General features: G+C 44.7%; 1 protein-coding gene across 2 annotated transcripts in view; it reads right to left on the bottom strand.

Annotated features, from left to right (window-relative positions):
• Positions 1 to 233: 233 nt before the first annotated feature.
• The window catches only part of CPPED1 (calcineurin like phosphoesterase domain containing 1), a 67,556-nt gene continuing 42,376 nt past the window's right edge, over positions 234 to 25,413 (bottom strand). For both annotated transcript variants that reach the window (XM_035130594.3, XM_088656473.1), the window contains 2 exons: positions 24,814 to 25,236; positions 234 to 3,704 (listed from right to left, as the gene is read on the bottom strand). In XM_035130594.3, the coding sequence (XP_034986485.3) occupies positions 3,475 to 3,704; positions 24,814 to 25,236 (653 nt within the window). In that variant the 3' untranslated portion in view covers positions 234 to 3,474. The remainder of the gene's footprint in view (positions 3,705 to 24,813; positions 25,237 to 25,413) is intronic.

Genomic DNA, 25,413 nt, shown 5'->3' with positions numbered 1-25,413 from the left:
AAAAAGACCTTTGGTAAGTTTTCCATGCACCAGATGTCTTGTGCCTTTTACTACAAAAGAATTTTTACACATTTCCTCTTCGTAAATCAAGAGCGCTCATTATGCCTTTGCACTTTTATCATACTGACTGGACCACATATATTGCAAATGGAGATTTTTATTTAATTCTTTATGACTGCCTGTATGAAAAAAAGATCAAAGTAAGGAGATTTCTCACCCCATTTTTTTAAAAAAATTGGTTTTCCATTCAGGGAGGTCAAACAGGTTTAAGGCCAACAGGCAAACAATCATAACCATTCTAAATCCCCCTGAAAAGGGGAAAGAAACTAAAGAAACAAGAACATTTCTACATCATTCACCTTAAAAAAAGATCAAACAGTGGCCACTTGAGTGGCTAAAGCCCTCCTGCGTGTGAGAAATATTTGTGGGGAGAGGAGGGATTTGCTGAGTTATATCACCCCCTCTGCCACATCCCAATCACCTCTATATCAGTGGTCTTCAAACTTTTCAGACCTGGGACTCAATTATAATCCAAATATGTATTTGGGGACATTTATCCCCCTCCCTTCTCTTTCCTCCCCATCACTATTTTTATCTTGATCATGCGGCTGTTTCAACCCATCCTTCCATCAGGTCACAAACCAATATTGGGTCCCAACCCACCAGCTGAAGATCACCAAGCATGGGGGGAACCTTTGGCCCTCCGGGCATCATTGGACTCCAATTCTCACCATCCCTCACTGTTGGCCAAGCTGGCTGGGGCTAATGGGAATAAGAGTCCAAGAACCTCTGGAAGGCCACAAGTCCTCTGTCTCTGCTCCGCAGTGGATAAAGTCTGCATTGAGAATTGCTTCCCTGCGCATTTCAGAACTCCTTCTGCAGATCTTCACCATGGAGAACACCAGGTCTTGGTAGGAACAGATCCCACTCTCCCTTCAATTTAGGAAGCCTTTAACATCTGGGCGGAGCTAGTGATTCCATTGAGCTAGTGATTGAGGGCACAAGGAGAAGGGGACGACAGAGGACAAGATGGTTGGACAGTGTTCTCGAAGCTACGAACATGAGTTTGACCAAACTGCGGGAGGCAGTGCAAGACAGGAGTGCCTGGCGTGCTATGGTCCATGGGGTCACGAAGAGTCGGACACGACTAAACGACTAAACAACAGTGATTCCATTTATTCAATTTGTGTTCTGAGTCGAGCTGACAGGGATTCAGTTTAAAATGGAACAATTCAGTTTGGAATGATCACTTGAAGTAGCTGTTTATGCATTTCAAAAATATGTCTTCTTTCTTTTTTTAATGTTGCCATTTTACTTGATAACATATCATCCAGGTTTATAACTGCACTTATATAACCACACACCAAGTGCAGGCTGTTTTAAAGCACAGGAAGGCGATTTGTTATTCATTGAAAAGTGATTTCACACCAATTTGTCGTACCATTCGCCTGCAAATTCCCTACATGCACACATTTGGAAAGCCTGGGAACCCCAAAAGACACATGGTTGGTGCTGACACAACACATTATATTCCTTAATAAGAAATATATCCATCCTTTAAAATATGGACTGGTCCCTCATACAAACACGAGAAACCTATTAAACCATAAAAGCAAAAAAACAAAAAAACCCACCCACCAGTTTTGTAGGATTATTAAGCCATCTACAAATAACCCTGGACTCAAAAGACCTCAATTAACACCATTACTCCATTGAGAAAATACTCCCCCACCCCCGGCACAGAGTGTGAGTTCAATTTCATTCTTTTAAGAAATCAAAATGTGTAAGAAGAGGAGAAACCAGCAAACAAAAAAAAATGGTTTAAACCGATTGTTCCGTTGGTTTTAAGGGCAGAGCGCCATGAATTGTATTTCTGCAAATGACTTAGGGCTCTCTAATGGAATTCCAAGTACTCACACCAAACGACAACTTCCCGGAATTTCTTGGCTGGAGCTGCAAACAGTTAAATTAGCTCACCGCTGATTTAGGTTTGTTTGCGGTGAGGTGGAAATGGCAAGCTCTAAATGATTTCCTTTCAGAGGACTGATTCATGGGTGGTGAATCAGTGTCAAGTCGTGCCTACCGTTGAGCAGTGCGCACACGTGCAGGGCCTACTCAAGCGATCAATGCAAAAATGCCATAAAATGAGCATTTAAATGGAAGGCTGTAGAGCGTTGTCTCTTGAGACGGGACTCCCCGGATCCTGGAAATGCCCTCTCTCGTAAGGGTCCTGGGGGGTCAGAACACGGCACCCAGGTGGAGCTCACCTGGGCAACCCGCCATTTTATATTGCCCACAATCCACTGCTGTGATGGTACACTGGTGAAGTGTGGGAAGTTGCTGCTGCTATAACCACCAGGGGGAGCCCACTGATGTCAAAGAAAGCCACCCAAGGGCACTCGGCCAGGAACCCCTCCACACCTGGAGACAACCCTGCTCTCCATTCCACTTTAAACAGCCATGGCTCCCCCCCCCAAGATTCCTGGGAACTGTAGTTTGTTAAGGGTGCTTAGAGGAGACACCCCCTTCCTAGTATGGAGATACAATTCTCAGAGTGGTTTAACAACCAATCCCTCTTCCCAGGGAACTCTGGGAAACGTAGCTCTGTTAGAGCAGGCATCCCCAAACTTTGGCCCTCCAGGTGTTTTGGACTACAATTCCCATCTTCCCCGACCACTGGTCCTGTTAGCTAGGGATCATGGGAGTTGTAGGCTAAAACATCTGGAGGGCCGCAGTTTGGGGATGCCTGTGTTAGAGGAATTGGGTGTGTGTATGTGTGTGTCTCCTGACAACTCCTAGCACCATGAACAAGCTACAGCTCCCAGGATTCTTTGGGGCAAGCCATGATTGCTAAGTGGCCCGATGCTGCTTTAAACTTATAGGGCAGATGGAGCCTCTGTGAGGCACGATAGACCTGTGGCAAATTGCACATGTCAACAGGTGTATTTCCTTATTAGAAACACGTATAGAATATTTTTCAGCTTCTTACAGCTACCCTATAATTGCGTATGTGTACCTAGCATTTGCTTTGAACTGAAGGCAAACCCCTTTCATTCTTCCATTAACGTGGCATTTGGTTTCTCTGCAGCCTCCTGTTGTTTATTGGGCTGTCATGTAGACGGTTGTGCCGTGTGTTTGTTCGCGAGTGCATTTAAGCGCTGCTATAAAAGTGGTTTATTCTAAGAACAGCGCATTCTCAGAATATCTCCTTAATTACAAAATCAATAGCGCTGCCACTACTTTTTATAGCACAAGTTAAATTTATACGCACCCTTGACAGGTGAATATAATCCCCCTGACTGCCTGTTTGACTTTGCGGTGTTCAGGCGCTTTCTGATTATGATGAGAAATCTTTGCCATGGCCAACTGTTTTAAAAAACACAAAGTAAATAACACAACCCACAATTCTGATACCTCACCCTGGGCTGCAGAGGGCCGCCCCCCCCCAAATATTGTGGCAGAGGAAAGAAATGGCTAGTTTTGGTTAAGCAAAGCCGCGATGTCTTTCTCGACCCCTCGATTGCTCAGTTCGTTCAAACTGTAGTATTTGTGAACAATCTTCTTGGGGGTGACAGCCACCACCCTTAGCCCATGGGTGTCTTTGCCCAGCTGGCACCCGATGGCAGACGAAACAACCATTTCGATATTCTTGTAGGAGCCGCCAGCATTTTGGTGGTAGTGCCCGGAAAACACTGCTTTGACACCTGTTTAAAAGGGGGAAGAAAAAACCCAGTCAACAACAACAACGAACCAACAGAATTCGAAACATCGACTATAGAGGGAAACACAAGAAAAAATATCAAGTAAAATATGCGAAGTTGTATTTATTTATTTACTTATTTATCTCATAAAAATATACACTGCTTGATTGTAAAGAGAGAAAAAACTCAAAGCAGTTTACTCAAAGATGAAACAATAAAACCAATAGGAAGAATTAATAACAATCGCAGACTTTCTCAAAAGGTTAAAATAACTAAAAATAGATCTAACCGTGCATCAACTTTCTAAACATCTAGAAAGGCGTGTCTAAACAAAAATGTTTTTAGCAGGCACCAAAAGGAGTGCAGTGAAGGTGTGTGCTTGATATCAAGAGTCAGGGAGTTCCAAAGTTTTGAGTTTGGATCTTACAAAAAAACCAGTATCAAACCAATATGATACCCTCCCCCCCAAAAAATACCCATTTAGGGCAGCTGACTCATACCTTACTGGGGCATATTTGCAAAGCTGAGAAAGTGACGTGAGTGCCAATCAGAAAATGGCTTCTCTGGGGAAGTGGCCTAACAAAGAAGAGCTGCTGTGGGGACATGGCAGAATGGCTACTACATCTAAAAAAGCAGGAAAAGGGATGGGACCACAAAACAGTACAGGCCTGTCCCACATCAATGGAAGAAAAGGCCGCTGTATTCAGTCCCACAAAGTCTCCTTGGTGGGCGTCCAATCCTGGCATGAAATATGGTCATACTTAAGGAGGCAATATGCCGTGAAATCAGAAAATGGGCCGGAAGAAGAAACAGTCTCTGTTATGTTGCAGATTTCTGAGGGGATATTTACTAAAACCTTTCGAGAGCACCATAGGCGTTACTAGCATTTACACTGGCTCCTGCAGGCGCTGAGCTGGCAACCGCTGATTCAGGGGGTTTACTTTAAGGCCTTTATTTTTAAAATTAATAATAATAATAATAATAATAATAATTTATTTATTTATACCCCAGCCACTCTGGGCGGCTTCCAACCAAATATTAAAAACAGTACAGCATCAAACATTAAAAACTTCCCTAAATAGGGCCGCCTTCAGTTGACTTCTGAAAGTAGAATAGTTACTTATTGCCTTGACATCTGCTGGGAGGGTGTTCCACAGGGCGGGTGCCACTACCGAGAAGGCCCTCTGTCTGGTTCCCTGTAACCTCACTTCTCGCAATGAGGGAACCAGACAGAGGCCCTCGGTGCTGGATCTCAGTGTCCGGGCTGAATGGTGGGGGTGGAGACGCTCCTTCAGGTATACAGGACCGAGGCCGTTTAGGGCTTTAAAGGTCAGTACCAACACTTTGAATTGTGCTCAGAAACGTACTGGAAGCCAGTGTAGATCTCTCAGGACCGGTGTTATGTGGTCCGGGTGACCACTCCCACTCACTAGTCTAGCTGCCGCATTCTGGATTAATTGCAGTTTCCGGGTCACCTTCAAAGGTGTATAAGTAAGTAAGTAAGATTATTCCCTTAATTTCATTTGTTGTCCAAAGAAAGGTTGAAAAGAATACATTAATTGAGAGAGAAGTGTTGCACAAGATAATATACATTATGTCAATTTAGGCAATATTCTTACGGCTTTGTTTACGAGTGCCAATGAAAATGGCATGCAATTTAAACATGAATATACTTTTTTTTTTACAGGTAATTGTTACTAATGCAAAGTGATTTTGGTTTAATAGAAATTGCTCGGGATGCAGTGCCATTTCGAGATGGGGAATTAAAGACGAAACAGCAGCATCTCACAAACAGGCTGAGCTCCTGAAACAAAAGCTTTTGGCTGCGATGCTGTAACAAATTTCCTTGGCCTCGATTTCAATCCTGTGCTTTTCCATGTGGCTGGAAGGCAGCTGTAGCTTTATCAGATGTTCAGCAAGGTCATCCTTGTTGTTTTTGTGATTATTGAGGGTCCTATCCAGTACAGAACTAAGTTCTAGTCTCTTAGCGGCACACCTGCTCCACTTGCAAAATGTTTTGTGCCAAAGGAACGCCGTTCCACAAGAATTATGAGTGGAGATCTGCCCCCGACGTTGCATTTCATCAATAAAAACCAAATAAGGCAATAGCTCTTGAGGCCTGTGTTGGAGAGCTCTTGTATGCCACTATTCATCATCCTCAGCCCCCAAAATCACAATACACAGAGTGACTCATCTACAGAAGGGAGATATGGGCAATGAGCTTCATCATAAAATGGTTCATAATAATTTATATATACCATGGGAAGGGGGTTTCTAGGACTAAGGTGAAACTGCAAAGCTCCCTTGTTATTTTTGCTACTGGATGCTGCATGTTGCTTAAGCAATCTTCTTAAAAACTTCTTAAAAACTTGAAAACTAATGAAAACTATTATTTTTTTAAAAGCTCCAATTTTGCCTTAAAAAAAGCCCAACAACTTGTGTGTCTGGATCTTCACCTCTTGAAATATGGCAACCCTAATTTAGGGCTTATAGGCAGTAACGGGCTCTTTGAACCGAGCCTGGAAACAACACAGAAGCCATTGCAGCTAAAAACACCACCACTGGACTCAAATGCGCCATAAAGCTGATCTCAGTCAACACTTTGCTTGCTGCCAATCTAACGTCCAATTCAATTTTTGCCAAATGCCACATTTCCTTCAGGTTCCCAATAACACTGTCAACTCCCCTAACGAGCTCGCTTTTATTGCGGCGGCTTCTTAATTATTAGTGACTCCACTTACTGAAGACTGAGCGAGACAGGCCACTCATAATGATGTCGTTTGACAAAAGAGGTGTGTGTGTGTGTGTGTGTGTGTGTGTGTGTGTGTGTGGAGAATCACTTTCATTTCCTGATGGTTTAATTGTGTGTGTGAGAGAAAGATAGAATGACTGCCAGACAACCGAACGTTCACATCCCGACATCAAAGTGACTTCCCCTCAAATTTATTTATTTAAAAGCATTTCCAAACTGCTTAACATTTAAATATCTGGGCAGTGTATGGAACAACAAACATTAACAGGGTAAAGCGGTAGCAAAAAAGCAGAGAGGAGAACAGAAATCTAGTAATAACAGGGTTCAGTCTTACGGGTCAGGGAAAGCCTGACTTATTACATGTTGAAATACTGCTCCCCCTCCCCATAAAAAGACCATTAACTCTCGAGTGGGTGTTGCCAGTCGGCACATCTGTAATTTTCAGAAAGTGTCTGCAGATGCAATCATAAAATTGCTGCCATGAGCGTGAGGTATAAAACAAAATGGCTGCCATATCTAAAAATGACAGGATTACAAAATGGTGCTGGCACGCCCTCCATCAATGGGAAAAAAGGCACCTGCATCAGACACCTCCCCTTGCTCACAAAGAGAATCTTTTGTGTACCTCTCCTCTGTTCACAATGAGAGGATGGGTGTCGAATCCTGGCATCCAATGAAATGTCTGCATGTTTAAAGGGGGGGGGGCGTTCAATGTAGCAGAGGCCAAGTCAGTGCAAACAGAAACTCAGCAGGGATAACAAACAATCTAATGTGGATTTTCAAGGGGATATTTATTGAGACCTTTTCTGGGTGACTCAGGAGGTACTGGTAGGCATATTGACACATGTGGGTGCCAGGATGATGACCCCCGTTTTAGTGTAAAATTACAAAAGTGCAGCACTGGTCATTGTTGTCAGTGCCCTCCACTTAGAGGAAAGGCGCTTGCACAGCCTTCTTCAGAACACAATAACTTATTCACTGTGAGGTGTGTCTGTCTCCATCTTTAACTGATTTTCAGGAGAAAAATTTTGAAAACATTCCTGTTTACTCAGGCATTTCATGGCCGTAGAACAGGGCAACCCCGGAACTGGCAAATGAGAGCATATTTCAAACTGTTTTCAGAATGTTTCAGTGCTGTTCTGCCAAAAGTTTTGTTTGCCAAAGGCAGCGGTTCTCTTGGATTAGAGAGTAATAAGAACACTTAAAGGTGAAGGTTGTGGGTTTTGTTGGTTACACAGCATGCATTATACACTGACATGCATAACACACACTACTTCGACTAGACAAAGCAAACTACTAATCCTTGCACCCAACTAGAATGAAACCCATTTCAGACTGCTTCAATCTTATGTTCCATTTGCTGTTGGAGCAGGGCTGGCCCAGATTTTACCATCTGAGGCAAAACCTGCCTCCTCCTGTTCCTCCACCTGAGGCATAGCTGCCAAGTCTCCCATATTTCCCAGGAAACCCCCGTTTTTCCAGCCGTTTCACGCTGGCAGCCTGGATTTAACACCCCCCCCCCCGGTAAACCCCTCGGATTCTTACCGGCCCAGGGAGGCTCCTTCAGCGCATGTCTGGAGTCTCTGGACATGCGCAGAAGTGATTTCTGGCACTGCAGCCATTTTGGAAATGGGCAGAGCATGCGTAGAAGCGACTTCCGGTGCTGCTCCGCCCAGTTCCAAAATGGCCGCAGCGCCACTTCCGGTGAGGCGGCCATTTTGGAAATGGGCAGAGCAGGCGTAGAAGCGACTTCCGGTGCTGCTCTGCCCAGTTCCAAAAATGGCTGCAGCGCCACTTCCGGTGCCGCGCTGCTGCCAATCCCGGATTTTTCAATCTGGGACTTGGCACCTATGACCTGAGGCAACTGGAGGCTGGAGAAACCCTGGTGCACTGAAAGCAGTGGGGGAGAGAAAAGGAGGCTGGAGAGGGAACAGGATGGCAGAGGCAGAGCTACAAGTGCAGGATACGGCCAGCGGCACACTCCTCCTCAGAGCTGGATCTGCTGCCCCTCCCAGCTGACCTCAGCCTGCTGCATGAGGTGACTGCTTTCCTGCACCTCGTGGAGAGGCCAGACCTGTGCCAGAGAACCTTTAGACATGACAGCAAATGATCCTTCTGGGAGCTGATGATGCACAGCATCCTCTCGAGATCTCCTTGTCTATTCTGAGTTCTGCCTGACAGTGTCTCCAGCTCCCATATTTATAGTCTGTATCCTGTCGAGTCAGCTTACTGGCGTATAGCTCATGTTCATGTGTGTCACACAGTGCTGGATTTACGTATAAGCTAAACAAGCTATAGCTTAGGGCCCCACTCTCTTGAGGGCCCCCCAAAAAATTAAAGGGAAAAAACCCCTGGATGTACATTTCCAAAGTATAAGATAAAAACAAATAAAATAAAACCTACATACAGTTAGAGCTTAATAATTATTTCACTATTAATATACTTCTTAATTGTAAAGGTAAAGGGACCCCTGACCATTAGGTCCAGTCATGGATGACTCTGGGGTTGTGGCGCTCATCTCGTGGTTATTGGCTGAGGGAGCCGGTGTACAGCTTCTGGGTCATGTGGCCAGCATGACTAAGCCGCTTCTGGCGAACCAGAGCAGCACACAGAAATGCCGTTTACCTTCCCGCTTGGAGCGGTCCCTATTTACCTACTTGCACTTTGACGTGCTTTTGAACTGCTAGGTTGGCAGGAGGCTGGGACCGAGCAACAGGAGCTCACCCTGTCATGGGGATTTGAACTGCTGACCTGCTGATTGGCAAGCCCTAATATGCATTCCCATAGTAAGTGCTGAGTCCAACATAGTTAACCCTTTCAGGACTCAAGCCCACACTATTGCAACTACAGTGGTACCTCTACTTACGAATAACTCTACTTACGAATGTTTCTACTTACGAATGGAGCTCCATCCGCCATCTTGGATGCGGTTTAGATAGGATTTTTTCTACTTACGAATTTTTAGATAGGGTTGCTTCTACTTAGGAATTTTTTCTCCCAATGCATTCCTATGGGATTCAACGTACACTTTTTTCGACTTACGAATGTGCTTTCGGAACGCATTAAATTCGTTAAGTAGAGGTACCACTGTATAAGCAAATGCTAAGGCCAGGCTTGTGTCTGATCACTTTGGAGGGCAATAAAAAGGGCTAACTGCTCTGCATCATTCCTAATGTCAATGAGATACAAAGGTTTGCCAGAAAAGTTCCATAGCCAATGGTAACTATTTCCAAAATGTGTTAAAAGTTTTTTTTGTTTTTGTTTTTAAAGTTTGCTGTGAACGTGTTTGCTGCCCTGGGCTCCTTGGGGATGAAGAGCAGGATGTAAATTCAATGATGACAAATAAATTTATATTGATTATTGGTAGTTCCCCCCCCTCACTTTTGATGGCATGTACAGGGAAGTCTCATTTTCTTATATATCCCAAGGGAACTCAACTGCCACTTGGGTTTTTCCCAGAAACATGACACACAACCTATTTTTCATTTCCCTACTCTGTGGCATGTTTTTCAGGCTTGCCTGGGCAAAAAAGAGACACTGCCAATGATTCAAACAGAGGAAGCACAAAGCAGCAGAAAAGAAAAGGGGAAAAAGACAAAATCAGCTGAAGCTGTGAGCGAAAGATATGCTTGATTTTCAAACTCCGGTGGAGTCCTTGCTGCTGAAGCGGCTTGCCCTATTTTGCTTCCTGATCAAAATGAAATATTCTTTATTTAGTATAGCTCCTCAAACTTTGCCTACCTGGGATGAAATTGCATCTATAATTCAGTGTAATAAACTTCAAAAAGTGGATTCACTGACTCTGTGCTGCGCTTCCAAGTTGAGCAGGAAAATCGAAATCTTTGGCAGGAACGTTCAGAATATTTTAAAATTATATTCCAGCAAATATAAAAGTAGGTTCTAATGAAGAAAACGTACTGAAAAGTTGAAAGTAGCTATGATGACTGGTAAAGGATTGCATCCAACTAACTTCCCCCCAGAAATCCACAGATCTAAGTTAGTAGTGACTATTAAGGAGTTTACTCTGAATACAGCTACAACCCAAGATGTTCTTATGGTTGCCTGGTGACAAGTGAATGCTTCTCTGGTGGAATAGTATTTGGTTCAGTAATCTGAGTTTCTGCCACAATTGAGAAAAAAAGATGCACAACTTTTTTTAAGATTGGAAACCAGTGGCTTGGGTCTTTAATAATAATAAAATAATAATAATAATAATAATCTCATCTGGCTGGGTTCCCCCAGCCACTCCAGGCGGCTTCCAACAAAACATTAAAATACAGAAATCCACCAAACATTAAAAGCTTCCCTAAACAGGGGTGCCTTAAGATGCCTTCTAAAGGTCTGGTAATTGTTGTTCTCTTTGACCTCTGGTGGGAGGGCGTTCCACAGGGTGGGTGCCACTACTGAGAAGGCCCTCTGCCTGGTTCCCTGTAACTTGGCTTCTTGTAGCAAAATAGCCAAGGACATAGGAACATGCCAGAGCACAGTAAGACCTTGCTGCTTCAGGAAGGCTCAAATGAAAGAGGAGGTTATTCTAGACATCTTCCTGCCCAATGGCGAGTATAGGTTCCTGTATTGCAGAGGACGCGGTGACTCTTGAGGGTCCTTTCCTACTGCCTCGTTCCCACTGCACACCTTGCTCAGTGGAAAATTCTCATGCCGAGGGGACACCTCTGGCGTTCCTTGACATCTTGGTGCCGCCCGCAAACTGACGGCTTTGAAAAGCCGAAGGAAAGTCTGCTGGATTCAGGAGAGAGGCTCATGTTGCCGTGCTTTTGTAATTGCAAGACACAGGGACAGAATATATAAAAGCTGCATAACTAGTGCAAGGAGAACTGGTCTGGCAGGCAACATTAGTCTTGTCTCAGCCAACTATAAAGAACAATTTCCCTACATGACAACTTTGGGCCCGATTGACGAAGTGGTGGAGGGGATGGCTTTTACTGGGTGAGTGTCCTTCCTATAAAAGAAAGCATTTTCTTTCAATTTGTTTCTTTCTCATTGAATAATCCTCTACTTCCTGGGTCTTCCTGCAGATATTCCTATATATATATATATACAGTGGAACCTCGGTTTATGAACACCTCGGTTTATGAATTTTCAGTTTATGAACGCCGCGGACCCATCTGGAACGGATTAATTCACTTTCCATTACTTTTAATGGGAAAGTTCGCTTCAGTTTATGAACGCTTCAGTTTATGAACAGACTTCCGGAACCAATTACACCCATGTTTCAGTTTATGAACGCTTCAGTTTAAGTACTTCGCGGACCCGTCTGGAACGGATTAATCCACTTTCCATTACTTTCAATGGAAAAGTTCGCTTCAGTTTATGAACGGTTACTCCGCGGACCGTCTGGAATGGATTAATCCACTTTCCATTACTTTCAATGGGAAAGTTCGCTTCAGTTTATGAACGCTTCAGTTTATGAACAGACTTCCGGAACCAATTGTGTTCATAAACCGAGGTACCACTGTATATAACACATCTGGACTTTCAACCTACTTTCTACACTGCTCATTGCCTTGTGGTTCTGCCATAAAAGTTACTTTAACCCCCCTCTCCTTGTGTTCTCAAAATGTTTCAAAATGCACGGAACTTCTGGCAATGTTAACGACTGAATTTCAGCAGGTTGAGGGGTTCCTGAATCAAAGCTGATAATAGCACAGAATTCAGCACCAGGGAGAGCTCATTCCCAAATACACAAATTCAATGTGTATCATGCAAGGGTTGGGGAACTGTGGCTCTCCAAAGACTTTGAACAATAGGAACCTGAGAAGAGCCCTGCTGGATGAGGCCAGTGGCCCATCCAGTCCAGCATCCTGTTCTCACGGTGGATGACCAGAAGTCTGCAAGCTGGACGCGAGTGCAACAACACTCTGCCACTTGTGATTTCCAGCAATTGGTAAAGAGAGTCATGATATCCCTAGCAGTGGAGCAGCCGCCAATAGTCACGCGACTCCATGACTCCGTCTAATCCTCTTTGGAAGTGTATTTGCATCTTCCTTGGGGGGGCAAACACATTCATGGACGCTTTCCCATGCTCTGTGAGATCTACCTGACAGAAAAAGGTTTAAGGAATTCCAGGGCAGGATTTTCCAAGCTGAAAGCCACTCCGCATCACCACACTCAAGTTTGCAACTGGGATCCTACTCTCCCAACACCTGCACCTGTGTAATACCAGCGTTTTCTCAATTCTGCTTCCCACATTCACACTTCCATTTGTTGTTGTTTTTTTTTGCAGCCTGTGCATGCGTACTCAGAGTCCCCACTGGGTTGTGTTCTTGGCCTAACAACCCCAGCCTTACGCATGTTGATTTGGAAACAACTTTGCGGAGAAACCAACATATTGGGACGTCGGCTGTAGGCTGCTGGCATCTGAAAATGTAGGCTGATTATTTTACATTGTCTCTGAAAACTCACAGGGGCCACTGTTAATGCTTGTTGCGCAACAGAGAGGGAAGCAGGTCGCGGCTGCATCTAACAGAAGATGCAGCTAGCTCTGCTAACATAATAAACACAGGCTTCCCCTTTCTGCCCTGACACCTCAGTTATTTACTCAACTTATTTTGTTCATTACCATAAAAAAAGAAAGAAAAAGAAAGCCAACACGATCCAATCAGTGCAATAATGCCAAGATGACAAGCTAGCAATTTACTTTGGTCTAGATTTTTCTCTTTTTTTCTCCCCCCTTTTTATCTCAAACATAAAAAGAATCTCATAAAAATGTAACCGTGCACTCAGATGCAATTTATTCACTTAGAAATGTTCTCCCCAGGTAGTGCTGCCAAATTATGATTTCAGAAAGCCCTCTCAACATTGTTAGGTGGAGAAGCTGCCTTTCCCCCTCGATTTTTATAGCAGGGGTGGGGAAGCCTTTTGGCTAAGTGGGCCAGATCTTTGTGTCCCCGCCCCACCTGCCAATCACCTGGCGCCACAATGGTGTCAAGTGACTGGTAGGCGGTCAGTCCTGCCCACCTGTCAGAATTGACCTGTGAGGGTGGGAGGAGGGAAACACACCGGTGAAACAGCACTGAACTCCCCATTCATCAGCTGCTGAGTGAAGGGTTCAATCCTGATCTCTGCAGGGGCTTGCTTCACACCAGCACGTTCCCTCAGGGAACGTGTTGGCAAAGCAGCACCCAACAAGGGTTGGATCCTGTCCTTCTGCTGATGTCACCCAGTTGAATAACAGGTGTGTGGTTGTAGAAAATGGAATTTGTGGGGCAGCATTTGCCCATGGGCCAGAGGTTTTCCCAGCCCTGTTCTAATGTACGCTCAGAGCCAAACAACATTCCAACCAGCTGTGCAATTGGGTCTCCTCTCATTCTCTCTAATAGAAAAGCAGTTCTTGATGGATCCTAAACTGGCTCCTGTTTTTGGACCTGTGGGAAGGGGTGTTCCCTCCATGCTACCTCGCTGATGAGAACGACACTTACTCAAGGTTGCCCACACTTTACAGAGGGCACTCCTCTATTTGAAGGTCTACTGGTCCATGCCAGGTTTAAAGGGATGGCTCAGTTGGTAGAGCGTGAGACTTATGATCTCAGGGTCATGGGTTCATGCCCCACACTGGGTAAAAGATACCTGCATTGCAGTGAATTGGACTAAATGGCCCTCAGGGTCCCTTCCTACTCTTACCTGCCTTATCAACAGCTCTATCCTGTGACACCTTCATTCAATAGGCAACAGAAGAAGTGTATCCTTACATGGTGAGAAAAGGAAAGGAATGCACTTCCAAATATCGATACGGACGTGTCGCTGCAGAATCAAACCCGCTAGTGAATTATTGTGGGCTCTACTTAATATGCAAAAGTTGCTTTAGATCTGTTGGCAGTTCTGACAGATGCATTGAGGGAGGTTAGAGAGAATCTCGTGGAATGAATAGCTATGTGGCATCAGAAAGTCAAAGCAAGACTCTCTTGGCTCAAAAATGCCTTATTTATTTATTTATTAAAGTGCATCATGCCGACAGTTCATTTCAAATGCATTTATCAAATGCACATGCTGGAAACGACAAGCCCTTGGATTTAAGCGCCCCTGAAATTAGCAGGGATTGTTCCTGAGTAAACATGATTGGGCCCAGGATAAATCATTTCAGAAAGGCCTCATGGCTTTTAAGAACGCGAAGGCCATTTAAATTGTTTTTGTGTATCGTTGTGAACTGCTTCCCAAAGCTGGGGTTAGGGAAGGGAGACTCTGCTGGAGGAGGTAGAGACCTCTGGGGAGGGGAACCTCAGGTCTAGAGGCCAAATGCTGCCCCCCCTCCCTCCGGCTGCACCCTTGGGTGTCTTCCCACACCACACTCCCTCCTCTAAGCCCACCTCCCTTATGAGCCCTGCTTTGCACCCAAAATGTTTTTGCCTTGCTGGAATGTGCTCTTGACCTCTTCATACCAGTTGATGGGGACCATAGATAGGGAGAGGTCTCTTGTGTCCAGTCCCTGCTTGTGGGCTTCCCATAGGCAACTGGTTGGTCACTGTGAGAACAAAATGGCAGAGTAGATCAGGCATCCCCAAACTGCGGCCCTCCAGATGTTTTGGCCTACAACTCCCATGATCCCTACCTAACAGGACCAGTGGTCAGGGATGATGGGAATTGTAGTCCAAAACATCTGGAGGGCCGAAGTTTGGGGATGCCTGGAGTAGATGGACCATCGGCCTGATCCAGCAGAGCTCTCCGTATGTCCTTAACCGTTTTAATTGTTGTGCTGTTTTAAGGTTTATTACACATTTTAATCGTGGGGTGCTTATTTTAATGTTTAAATGGAATTTTGTGGTGTATTTTAATCATGTTTTTTGTGTGTGTTTTGTAATTGGTTTTATGCTTGTAAACTGTTTATAAGTCACCTTGGCAATTAAGTGGCATATAAATTCCATTTACTTAGCCGTTCATATTTCATCATTATTATTTTTACTCTCAGTAGCTCATTGTAGCTAAAAGTGGTCTCAATGACTGCTGGATATGGGGGCCATGACACAATCCTCTGAAGGCTAACTCCAAAGGGGTTTTTTGGGGGGAAATCCAACCACCCAGAGCTGCTGCCCCATCTCAAGAGTGTTCCTTTTATGCTAGTCTCTCCTCCCACTCTTGGTAGATATCTTATTTCTGCCTTAATTAATAAAAAAACCCCTCCAACTATAGATCGAATTACGAACCAAACATCAATGACTCTTTTCTTTAGCATAAATTAATCAAGGCGTCATTAAGCAAAAGCAAATTCTCAAAGGAAACCTAAATGGTTGTGACAGGGAAAAGGAGCCCAGTGGCTTAAAACCAGCATGCAAAATACATTGGCAAGCGCTATCTTGAAAGGCTGATTAAAGACGTAATTGAAGATGGAGACTCGGAGTTTGAAAAACGAGATCCTCTATCAAGACAGGCAGATATAGCAGTCCTGGGTGACCTGTTTCCTCATAGCCTCCATTCCCCTTTTGAGGTTATCTTCAGACGGACAGATATTGAAATCTCTCGGGTTCTTGTTTCAAGCCCCCCCCTCTTTACTCCTGGCTTAGATGCAGCAGAGATCTGTGCTTCGGCAGGGCGGCAATTAAAATGGGAATTGGTTCAAAGCTTGGAGCCAAGTCAGATCAACGCTCTTCAGCATAGTAACCAAGGTTATAATGGCAAAAATGCACAGGAAACTGTATCCGGTTATAATTTCTCTTATATGTAGCTTTGCCTCCTTTTTAAGGAGCTTGGGACTAGTGCTGTGCACCAGATTTAGGGGAAGCCCGGATCTCGATGTGAATCAGGCCAATTTTGAATTGGGGGCACCTGCACTTGGGCTGAGACAGAACCAGGTCACCATAGACCCGGCTGCCCAGAGTTATCCAGGTTGTCAGGGGTTGCGAAGGCTGGAGGGCCCAGCCTGATGCTCCTCCACAAGCACAGTCCCAGCAGGGAAGGCACTTATAAGCAGCACCCTGCAGGACTGAATCCCCTGCTCCCCAGCTGACGGGAGATTTCAAACCTGCGGTCTGCTAGGGAAGGGGCAGAAACCCTACAGGACTGAACCCACCTGCTTTCTTCAGTATGTGTGTGTGTGTGGGGGGGCAGGATATACAGCATACATAAGGTTGCATTCAGTAACGTCATTCATTCATTCATTCATTCATTCATTCATTCATTCATTCAGTGTAGTGTAGTGGTTAAGAGCGGTGGACTTGTAATCTGGTGAAGTGGGTTCGCGTCCCTGCTCTTCCACATGCAGCTGTGGGCTAGTCACACTTCTCTGAAGTCTCTCAGCCCCACTCACCTCACAGAGTGTTTGTTGCGGGGGATGAAGGGAAAGGAGATTGTTGGCTGCTTTGAGACTCCTTAGGGTAGTGATAAAGTGGGATATCAAATCCAAACTCTTCATTCATTCATTCATTCATTCATTCATTCATTAACTATGCCACCCAACTGACTGGGTTGGCTCCCAACAAATTAAAACATCAAACACAGCAAAATGTCAAAACATTAAAAATTTCCCAATACTTCAGATGTCTACAGAAGGTTGAGCTGTTTATTTCCTTGACATCTGATGGGAGGGAATTCTACAGGGCAGGTGCCATTACCGAGAAGGCCCTCTGCCTGGTCCCCTGTAACTTCGCTTCTCACAGTGAGGGAACCGCCAGAAATGCCCTCAGAGCTGGACCTCAGTGTCCGGGGCAGAACGATGGGGATGGAGACGCTCCTTCAGGTATATAGGGCCGAAGCCGTTTAGGGCTTTAAAGGTCAGCACCAACACTTTGAATTGTGTACTAGGAGCCAATGTAGCGAAACATTTTATATGTAGTTTATTGAGCTACCTTAAGTCTGTTGCGTTAATAATTTAGCCTTTGCATCTGTTTTGTATGATTTATTTTCAATCTGTATTTTCAAGAAAGGTTAATAAAGAGAATGAGGGGTGGAGGAGACTACTTAAAATAAAAAGCCTGCTTGGTTGTGCCTACAGAATCTATTGAAGCTTACCTTTCTAAATGGAATGGAAATTCTGGAACAAAACAACTCTGATGGGGGCAGGGAATCTCACATAGATAAATATCACACCAGCTCAGAATGTTCCATTGGCAGGCAGGAACCACCCCCCCCCCCTATTTGCAGCAACCGTCTGCTGTGACTCTCTGCTGCTATTTCAGAGCAGTGGGGCAACTGCTGGCACTGAGCAGAGCTGGCCCTCCATATTCTACCTTCCGTAGAATGAAATTGATTTCTCTCTTGTTGCCAATGAGAAGTGAGAACACTTTGCCTCCCTCCCTGCAGGGCCCAATACAGCAATCTGCCGAGCCTGCGCTGTAAAAAGGTAGTTGCGTGAGGGGAAACCAAGCACAGTGCCAAGGTAGTTCCTGCAGACTTGATTTGGGGGGGGGGTTGGGGGGAGAGCCAGGGCAGTGTTCTGGCAGAAGAGTTGTCACATGCTCAGAGAGCAACGTCGCGCCTTTGTCTAGAAGCAGCCATCCATGCCCCATCCATTTTGATGTGGCAGTCATCAGAAGCTTGCCGGGGGTGGGGATGAGGAACATTTTCTTCCCAGACTGAGGGCCACATTTCCAACTGGGAAACCTTCTGGGGGCCACATGCCAGTGGCAGGCAGGGTCACAGGCAAAAGCAGGTGAAGCAACAAATGTAATTTTTACCTTTCACAGTAGGTAAAAGTTTACCTTTCACAGTAGGCTAGTTTCTATTATTCTACCCTCCCTCTAAGCAGCCAAGAGGCACGGTAAGCTCGCTAGCAGCACCTGAGCACAACACCGCTCTCCCTACATGTGGTTTCCACATGCTGCCTTCAACAATGGAGGGAAGCATAGCCATTGTGGCTGGCAGCCTTTAGCAGTCGTATCATTAAAATCTTCTAACATTGTGTATGCCATCAAATGCCAACAGTGCCCTTCAGCTCTCTATATTGGACAAACAGGCCAAACCCTACACCAAAGGATAAATGGACATACACCTGACATCAGGAACCACAAGACTGAAAAACCAGTAGGAGAACACTTCAATCTCCCAAGACATTCTATACAAGATCTCAAAGTAGCTGTCTTACTACAAAAGAATTTCAGAAATAGACTGGAAAGAGAAGTTGCTGAATTACAACTTATCACCAAGCTCAAAACCAGGGAGGGACCTGGTTTGAACAGAGACATAGGATTCTTATCTCATTATACATGATAAAGCGATCTTCAGCCATCTCAACCCTTACTTTTTCATGCAAAACCATTTGCAGTTGTTTTCGGTCATCAACAGCTATCAGTCAGTCAATCACCCACTTCCACCACCCTTCTGAGTGATACCCCCTCCCCACCCCACCCCCTTCTCACCCCTTCTCCACATAAGTGCCTGGGGACTCCTATTTCAGTGTATCTGAAGAAGTGTGCATGCACACGAAAGCTCATACCAAAATAAAAACTTAGTTGGTCTTTAAGGTGCTACTGAAGGAATTTTTTTTTCTGTTTTGCTTATCATGCACAAGTTTGTCTAATCTGTTTTCAATGCATCCATGTTGGTGGCTATCACTGCCTTGTGTGGGAACGAGTTTGAAAGATGAACTATGCACTGCATGGAAAGCTGTTTTCTTCTGCCTTGGCCTGAATTTTTCACATTCAGCTTCACTGGATGGCCTCGAGTTCTAGTTACTACGACAGAGGAGGGGAGAAAAATGTCTCTCTATCCGCTTCCTCTGCAGCATGCATAATCTTAGACGCCTCTGCCGTGCTTCTCTCCTCTATTACTAAAGAGAAAAGACCCAACTGTTGCAACCTTCCCTCACAGAGGAATGGCCATGGGCCTATTGATGGCAAATAACAATCACACCCCACTGACTATGGAGGTTCGATTTAAATGGTGGCAACTTAAACCATCAATTTCAAAATCACCAATATAAGCCAAGGGTTTCACTGAAGTTTTCCTCATAGAGATTCATGTTTCCCGAATAAAAGCATACATTCCGCCTGGTTGCTATGATGATTAAAAATATTGTTTTGCAACTAAACAGGGCCGCAAGGCCAAGGGCATAATCTGAAACCACTGGCCATATAGCCCACATGACTTTGTCTGTTTGGCTCTCTCTCTCTGTAGCATTCAAGGGTACTAAGTGAGATCACTTACTTGAAGGCTAAAGCTATAAATTCTGCCCACTGTAGATGCATTTCAAAGGCAAAAGCTCAATTCAGGCAACAACCACTGTTTGTTTTACCTCAAACAACAGCAACAACAATGAAAATAATAACAATAATTTATTATTTATACCCTGGTTTCCCCAGCCACTCTGGGCGGCTCCCAACCGAATATTAAAAACACAATACAGCATTAAACATTAAAAACTTTGGGCTGTATTCCATGCTGCCATTGGAGAACATACCTCCTTCCTCTCTTGCCCCCTTAAAATCTGCTCCGGGGGTTTGGGGGATAGTTTGGCACAAGCGGGACGCTGGTTGACCAGAGTTGCATCCAACCCCTAGTCTCTGGCTCTCTCCATCACCCACTCTGGCTCCACCCATTCTGGCATGTGGCCCTTAACAGACTGTCTGTGAGCTAAAGTGGCCCTTGACACCAAAAAGAGGTTCTCAGCCCCTGATCTTAGGGTTTCCATGTGGGCAGATCCATATCCAATGCACATTTAAAGCACACAACTTCCCCCCCCCCCCAAGAATCCTGGGAACTATAGTTTCCCCACCTAGAGCTACAGTTCCCAGCACCTAACAAACTACAGTTCTCAGGATTCTTTGAGGGAAGTCATGAGCTTTATGTTTGCAATATGATTTAAACACACGGCCTGGTTCCGCTTTAAAAAAGCACCTAAGTCAAAACAACAAAGGGGACTGGTTTCTTCAACAGATTTCATTCCTCCTGCTCGTAAAACTACAATGAAGTTGACATTTTCATTTGGTAACGCAAGCTTATCGTCATGGCTTAACTTGGTGAAATTAAAAAAAGTGCCAGATTTTCAATTCATAAATATTTATGATAAGGACACCATTTTATCTTTAATTAGCCCAACTGTTAAGGACACTTCTAAAGTGAGAAATTGAATTCAGCGCTTAACACCAGATGCAGCTTCTGGGGATTGAGTTTTAGCTCGGTGGCTTACAATGAATGGAATACCGAAACCAAATCAAAATAAACAAATGCACATGTTGCTCACATGGAACTGCTAAAACAGAGTAACACCAAACAAATTTGGGGTGGGTGGGTGGGTTGCGCGCGGCGGAATAGAAAAGAAAGTTTCCAAATGCGAATGAAAGAATAAAAAGGCTGATGTAATACACAACAGTTTCTGGATTAGAAAGGAAGAGGTATCACCTTCTGAGTTATACCTGAGTGGTACCTTGGTTTACAAACTTAATCCGTTCTGGAACTCAGTTCTTAAACCAAAGTGTTCTTAAACCAAGGTGTGCTTTCCCACAGCAGTGGGGGACTCAATTTACAAATGGAACACACTCAACAGGAAGCGGAACATGTTCTGCTTTCAAGGCAAAGTTCACAAACCAAAACACCTCCTTCTGGGTTTGCAGCGTTCTTAATCCAAGTTGTTCATAAACTAAGCTGTTCTTAAACCAAGGTACCACTGTATTTCAGGAAAAGAATGACAATGCAATGGAAAGAAGCAACACTGGATTATTCATTTTTCAGCTATAAATTGGCTCTCCTATTGGCTTGGGTCCTACCCAATATACCCAATCGGTCAATGCGCTCGGCGGGAGGGCCTCTTGCAGGTACCATCTATCAGAGGGTCTGATTTGCACTATTTGGGTCTCTAGCATGGTGACACCTACCCTTTGGAACTCCCTGCTGCGGCATATTAGACAGGTGCCCACCTCTGTTGTCTTTTGGGACGCCTGCTGAAGACCTACCTCTTTCAACCAGCCTTTCAAAGTAGAGATCTTTCCCAGTTTGCACCTGTATCAGAACTCTTTTTCTTAGAGGTTTAGATATTTTATCGCTTGTTGCGTTTGCTACCCTGGGCTCCTTTGGATGGAAGGGCGGGATCATACATTTGACCAACAAACCAACAAATAATACTCTAAAACAGACTTATAATAAAGGCTAGTAACGCAGCAGAGGAAGGCACAAATGAAAAACGGCTTCTTTCCCCACACACTGGATCGCACAGTGGTGAGGAACCATTTTATTTCATAAAATCTATACACTGCTTGATTGCAAAACAAAAACAAAAACAAAAAAACCCCAAAAAGAATAAAACAATTAGTAAAAGAAAATCAACACATTCAAAAAATTAAAACCAGCAATAAACTAAAAAACATATCAGCTTTCTAGATATCTGATTAGGCTTGCCTAAAGGAAAACGTTTTTAGCAGGCCCCGAAAAAAGAGCAGTGAAGTTGCCTGTCTGATATCAATAGGCAGGGAGTTCCAAAGTTGTGGAGGACCTTTGTAAAGTAGCTTCTACACAAACTCACCCCAATGTCCTCCATTTAAGGAAGTGTAATCAGAGTTCAAGGACGTACTCCAGCCAGGGAAAATCACTCAAGGAGTGAGAATCCTGCCCACAATATTGGAAGGGGCATGGGAGGCCATCATGTCGAACACCCTTGCTCAGTGTAGGATTCTGAGGTGCAGCACCAAAGAGCCTAGGCATTCCCTAAAACAATCCTCTCATTTGCACAGTGACACGAATGTGGGCAGTGCTTTTATAGAGGAACCGCAAGACAGCGTGAGACTCTGCTCCGAGGAGATGGCGAGAGAGTAATCACCTTTTAGGAACTCGAATCCTGTTTCTCTCCAAAAGGCAAAATACAGGGACAAGAAACAGAAAATAGTGACTGTTCCTGGTGAACAGAGAAGAGTTGGAGCATATAAAGCAAGCAGGTGTTCGTCATTCTAGAAATGTAATAATGAGGGGTTGAACATTTTTCATCATGGACAGGAGTAAGGATCTTGAGCCAAGCAAAACAAAATTATGCTGCCTCCAGCTGGGAATAACTGTTTATTTGGTGTGTGTGTGTGTTTAGAGGAAGCATTTGAACAGATCAGCTTACCTGTAAATGACTGTTTGTCTTCTAAAGGCATTCTATACAGCAAGAACTCGTAGAAGCAAGACTTTATTTATTGCATTTATATCTCACCCCCCCAAAAGGAGCTCAAGGCAGCATACACTGCTCTCCCCTCCCTCTTTTAACCCCCAAAACAACCCTGTGGAGGTAGGTTAGCCTGAGAGGCAGGGACTGGCCCAAGGTCACCCAGCGGACTTCATGGCGTTATTTGAATTCTGCCCTCCCAGGTCTTAGTTTTACACTTCAAGTACTACAGAACCCTGGCTCTCTTGATGTCTCCAGGGACTCTAAGCAGCTCTTCCTTTTGAATTCAGCACTTGCTACAAGCAACGAGCTTTTCCAAAATTGAGATAGGTCCTTATTTTGCGTTTGTGAAGAACAAAGTAATAGTTTTGCTCTGAAGATCTAGGCCTAACAACATCTTTGCTTGAAATAGGTTGAATGGGACTACTTAGCTGCAATATTTTCAATTAGGTAAAGGTACCCCTGACTGTTAGGTCCAGTCGTGGACGACTCTGGGGTTGTGGCGCTCATCTTGTATTATTGGCCGGCGTACAGCTTCTGGGTCATGTGGCCAACATGACTAAGCCGCTTCTGGCAAACCAGAGCAGCGCATGGAAACACCGTTTACCTTCCCGCTGGAGCGGTACCTATTTATCTACTTGCACTTTGACGTGCTTTTGAACTGCTAGGTTGGCAGGAGCAGGGACTGAGCAACGGGAGCTCACCCCGTCATGGGGATTTGAACCGCCGACCTTCTGATCGGCAAGCCCTAGGCTCTGTGGTTTTGACCACAGCGCAACCCACATCCCTTAATATTTTCAATTACTAATTGGTTGTTTTTTTAAAGGCATAATTTTGCTTTGTCACTATATGGGCTTTAATGGAGTTGCAGAAATTCAGCATTGACTGAAAAATAGCTGCTTGCCCAAATACAAGATGCCTTGCCAACCTTTACAAAAATTATTGTTGTAGCAGAGGGTTGTGTTCCACGCCGCAGCCACCCCCCCCAAACCAATAATTCCAAATGCCCTTGCACTGCAGAGGAGGAGACAGAAAAAAGCAAAAAGGAGGGGAAAGAATAATATTAAAATTTTAAAAATAAAATAACCATTCTAATTTTCTCCAGTTTGGATATGAAAAATTGGAATCACGGTAATATTAAGTGATTAGAAGGTTAACCTTCTTAGACTGCAAAAGCCAAATGTGATGATGATGATGATGAAGAATACAAAACATGCAAGAATAGGCTGATTTCATTATTTATCATCTGACTATCATAATGAAGGATGTGTTCAAATTGATTATTTGTGGGCAAAGTATGAGACGAGAGGGAGGTGGAGGGGAGAGAGAGAGAGAAAGAAAGAAAGAAAGAAAGAGTGTATTATACTTGACTGACAACATCCTGTAGACAAGCAAAGAAGGTTCTTCAATTTGTGGTTTTTTTTTAAGGAAACAGAACAGCTCTGTTACTAAGGAAACTGAGCTATGCAGAGCTCACAGTTTCTGAATCAGGGATTATTTCATAGCAAACTTAGTTACGCTATTGTACAGTGAGCTCCCTAGCAGCCCTCTCTCTATTCGGCTTAATTAATAAGAATACTTAACTGAATGGGAAAGAGATATCCTATTCAGCTAGCTATTTGTTCTGTACCAAGCAGTCCTGTTTACAAATGTATTACATGCATACAAGATGGGGTCGTATGCAGACCAAGTGAAGCCCTTTTCAGGTGTTCGGAAGAATCCATGTCGGCATTCTGTGTGGAGGGGGTGTTAAGTGGGTGCTGCACACATAAGCCCCACCCCAGTGACCCCAGCATGCGGTGCCATTGGCTCTGGCTCCACCCAGTAATGGGCTCCCTGCCTTCTGCTGCGCACCAGTCACCACTGCCCAAGGGGGTTACAATCAAACTAAGAATAGGTGCATGGGAGATGGCAGAGGAAGGGGAATGGAAATGGAGATAGGGTTTTAAATAATAATAGCAGCAGCAACAACAAACATGTTAGCAGCTTTTCTAACAAAGTAGGGCAGAGTGCCGGGGCAGAGTACTGATGTTTATCTGAGCTTCTGCCATTGGTATCACTGCAGCTTACAAGAAGGGAGACGGGGAAGAGGTACAAATTCACCAGATTGGTTCTGCCGGTGTGTTTGCACCACACCAACCTCACACCTCCTGGGTAAACTGCAGCGATGCTGTTGATGGGAGGTAAGCGCTGCCACCCCATCAGCCGCTGCTGCATATTGGCCCACCCCCATCTTCCCCCTGCAGACTGAAGTGGTCCTCTAATCCCAGAACTGGTCTGATTGACTGCCTCACAGCGGACCAGGCCTCCCTCTGATCTACGAAGGAACCCCTTTGTACCTGCTTTGCGGAACTTCTCCAAGAGCTCGTGCCGAATGGACTTCTCCAGGTTGAAATAGTCGTGGTCTTCATCGGGTTCCCTCAGAAACAGAGGGATGTGCTGGAACACGACAGCGTGCCGGCACTTTCTCGCTTCGGCCATTGCAAGCTGCTGCTGGAGCCACTCGTCCTGGGCCTGCTTTAATTCCAAGCACTTGGAAGCATCAAGGTACAGCTGAGAATTCAGCACGAGGAAGAAGACCCCTCCGACCCAGAAGCTGAAGTAATCGTCACCCCACTTTTGGCAATAATCTTCAATTGTTTCAGGTGTTGGCGTGTTCCCAAGGTCGTGGTTGCCACTGACGAAGACCAGGGGGACGTCACTGCTGACACCCTTCAGGGTGCTTTTCAAGTCCTGTATTTGTGCCTCCCGCCAGGGTGTCCCTACAAAGCAGAAGGATTAAACATTATTTCTGCAGGATTTCTACCAGTTCTGGCTCCCTCCTAACCTTTTGACACCTGCCATTCTCATTATGCAAAGAACTTGATTATCAAAAGCCTAACCCCCCCCCCAAAATACCAATTAAAAATACAATGATCTGTAAAGGTACAATTCAACAA

The sequence above is a fragment of the Zootoca vivipara genome, chromosome 13 (assembly GCF_965207765.1).
Source record: "Zootoca vivipara chromosome 13, rZooViv2.hap1.1, whole genome shotgun sequence".
NCBI classification, from domain to species: domain Eukaryota; kingdom Metazoa; phylum Chordata; class Lepidosauria; order Squamata; family Lacertidae; genus Zootoca; species Zootoca vivipara.
This window is presented reverse-complemented; position numbering and strand designations above follow the sequence as displayed.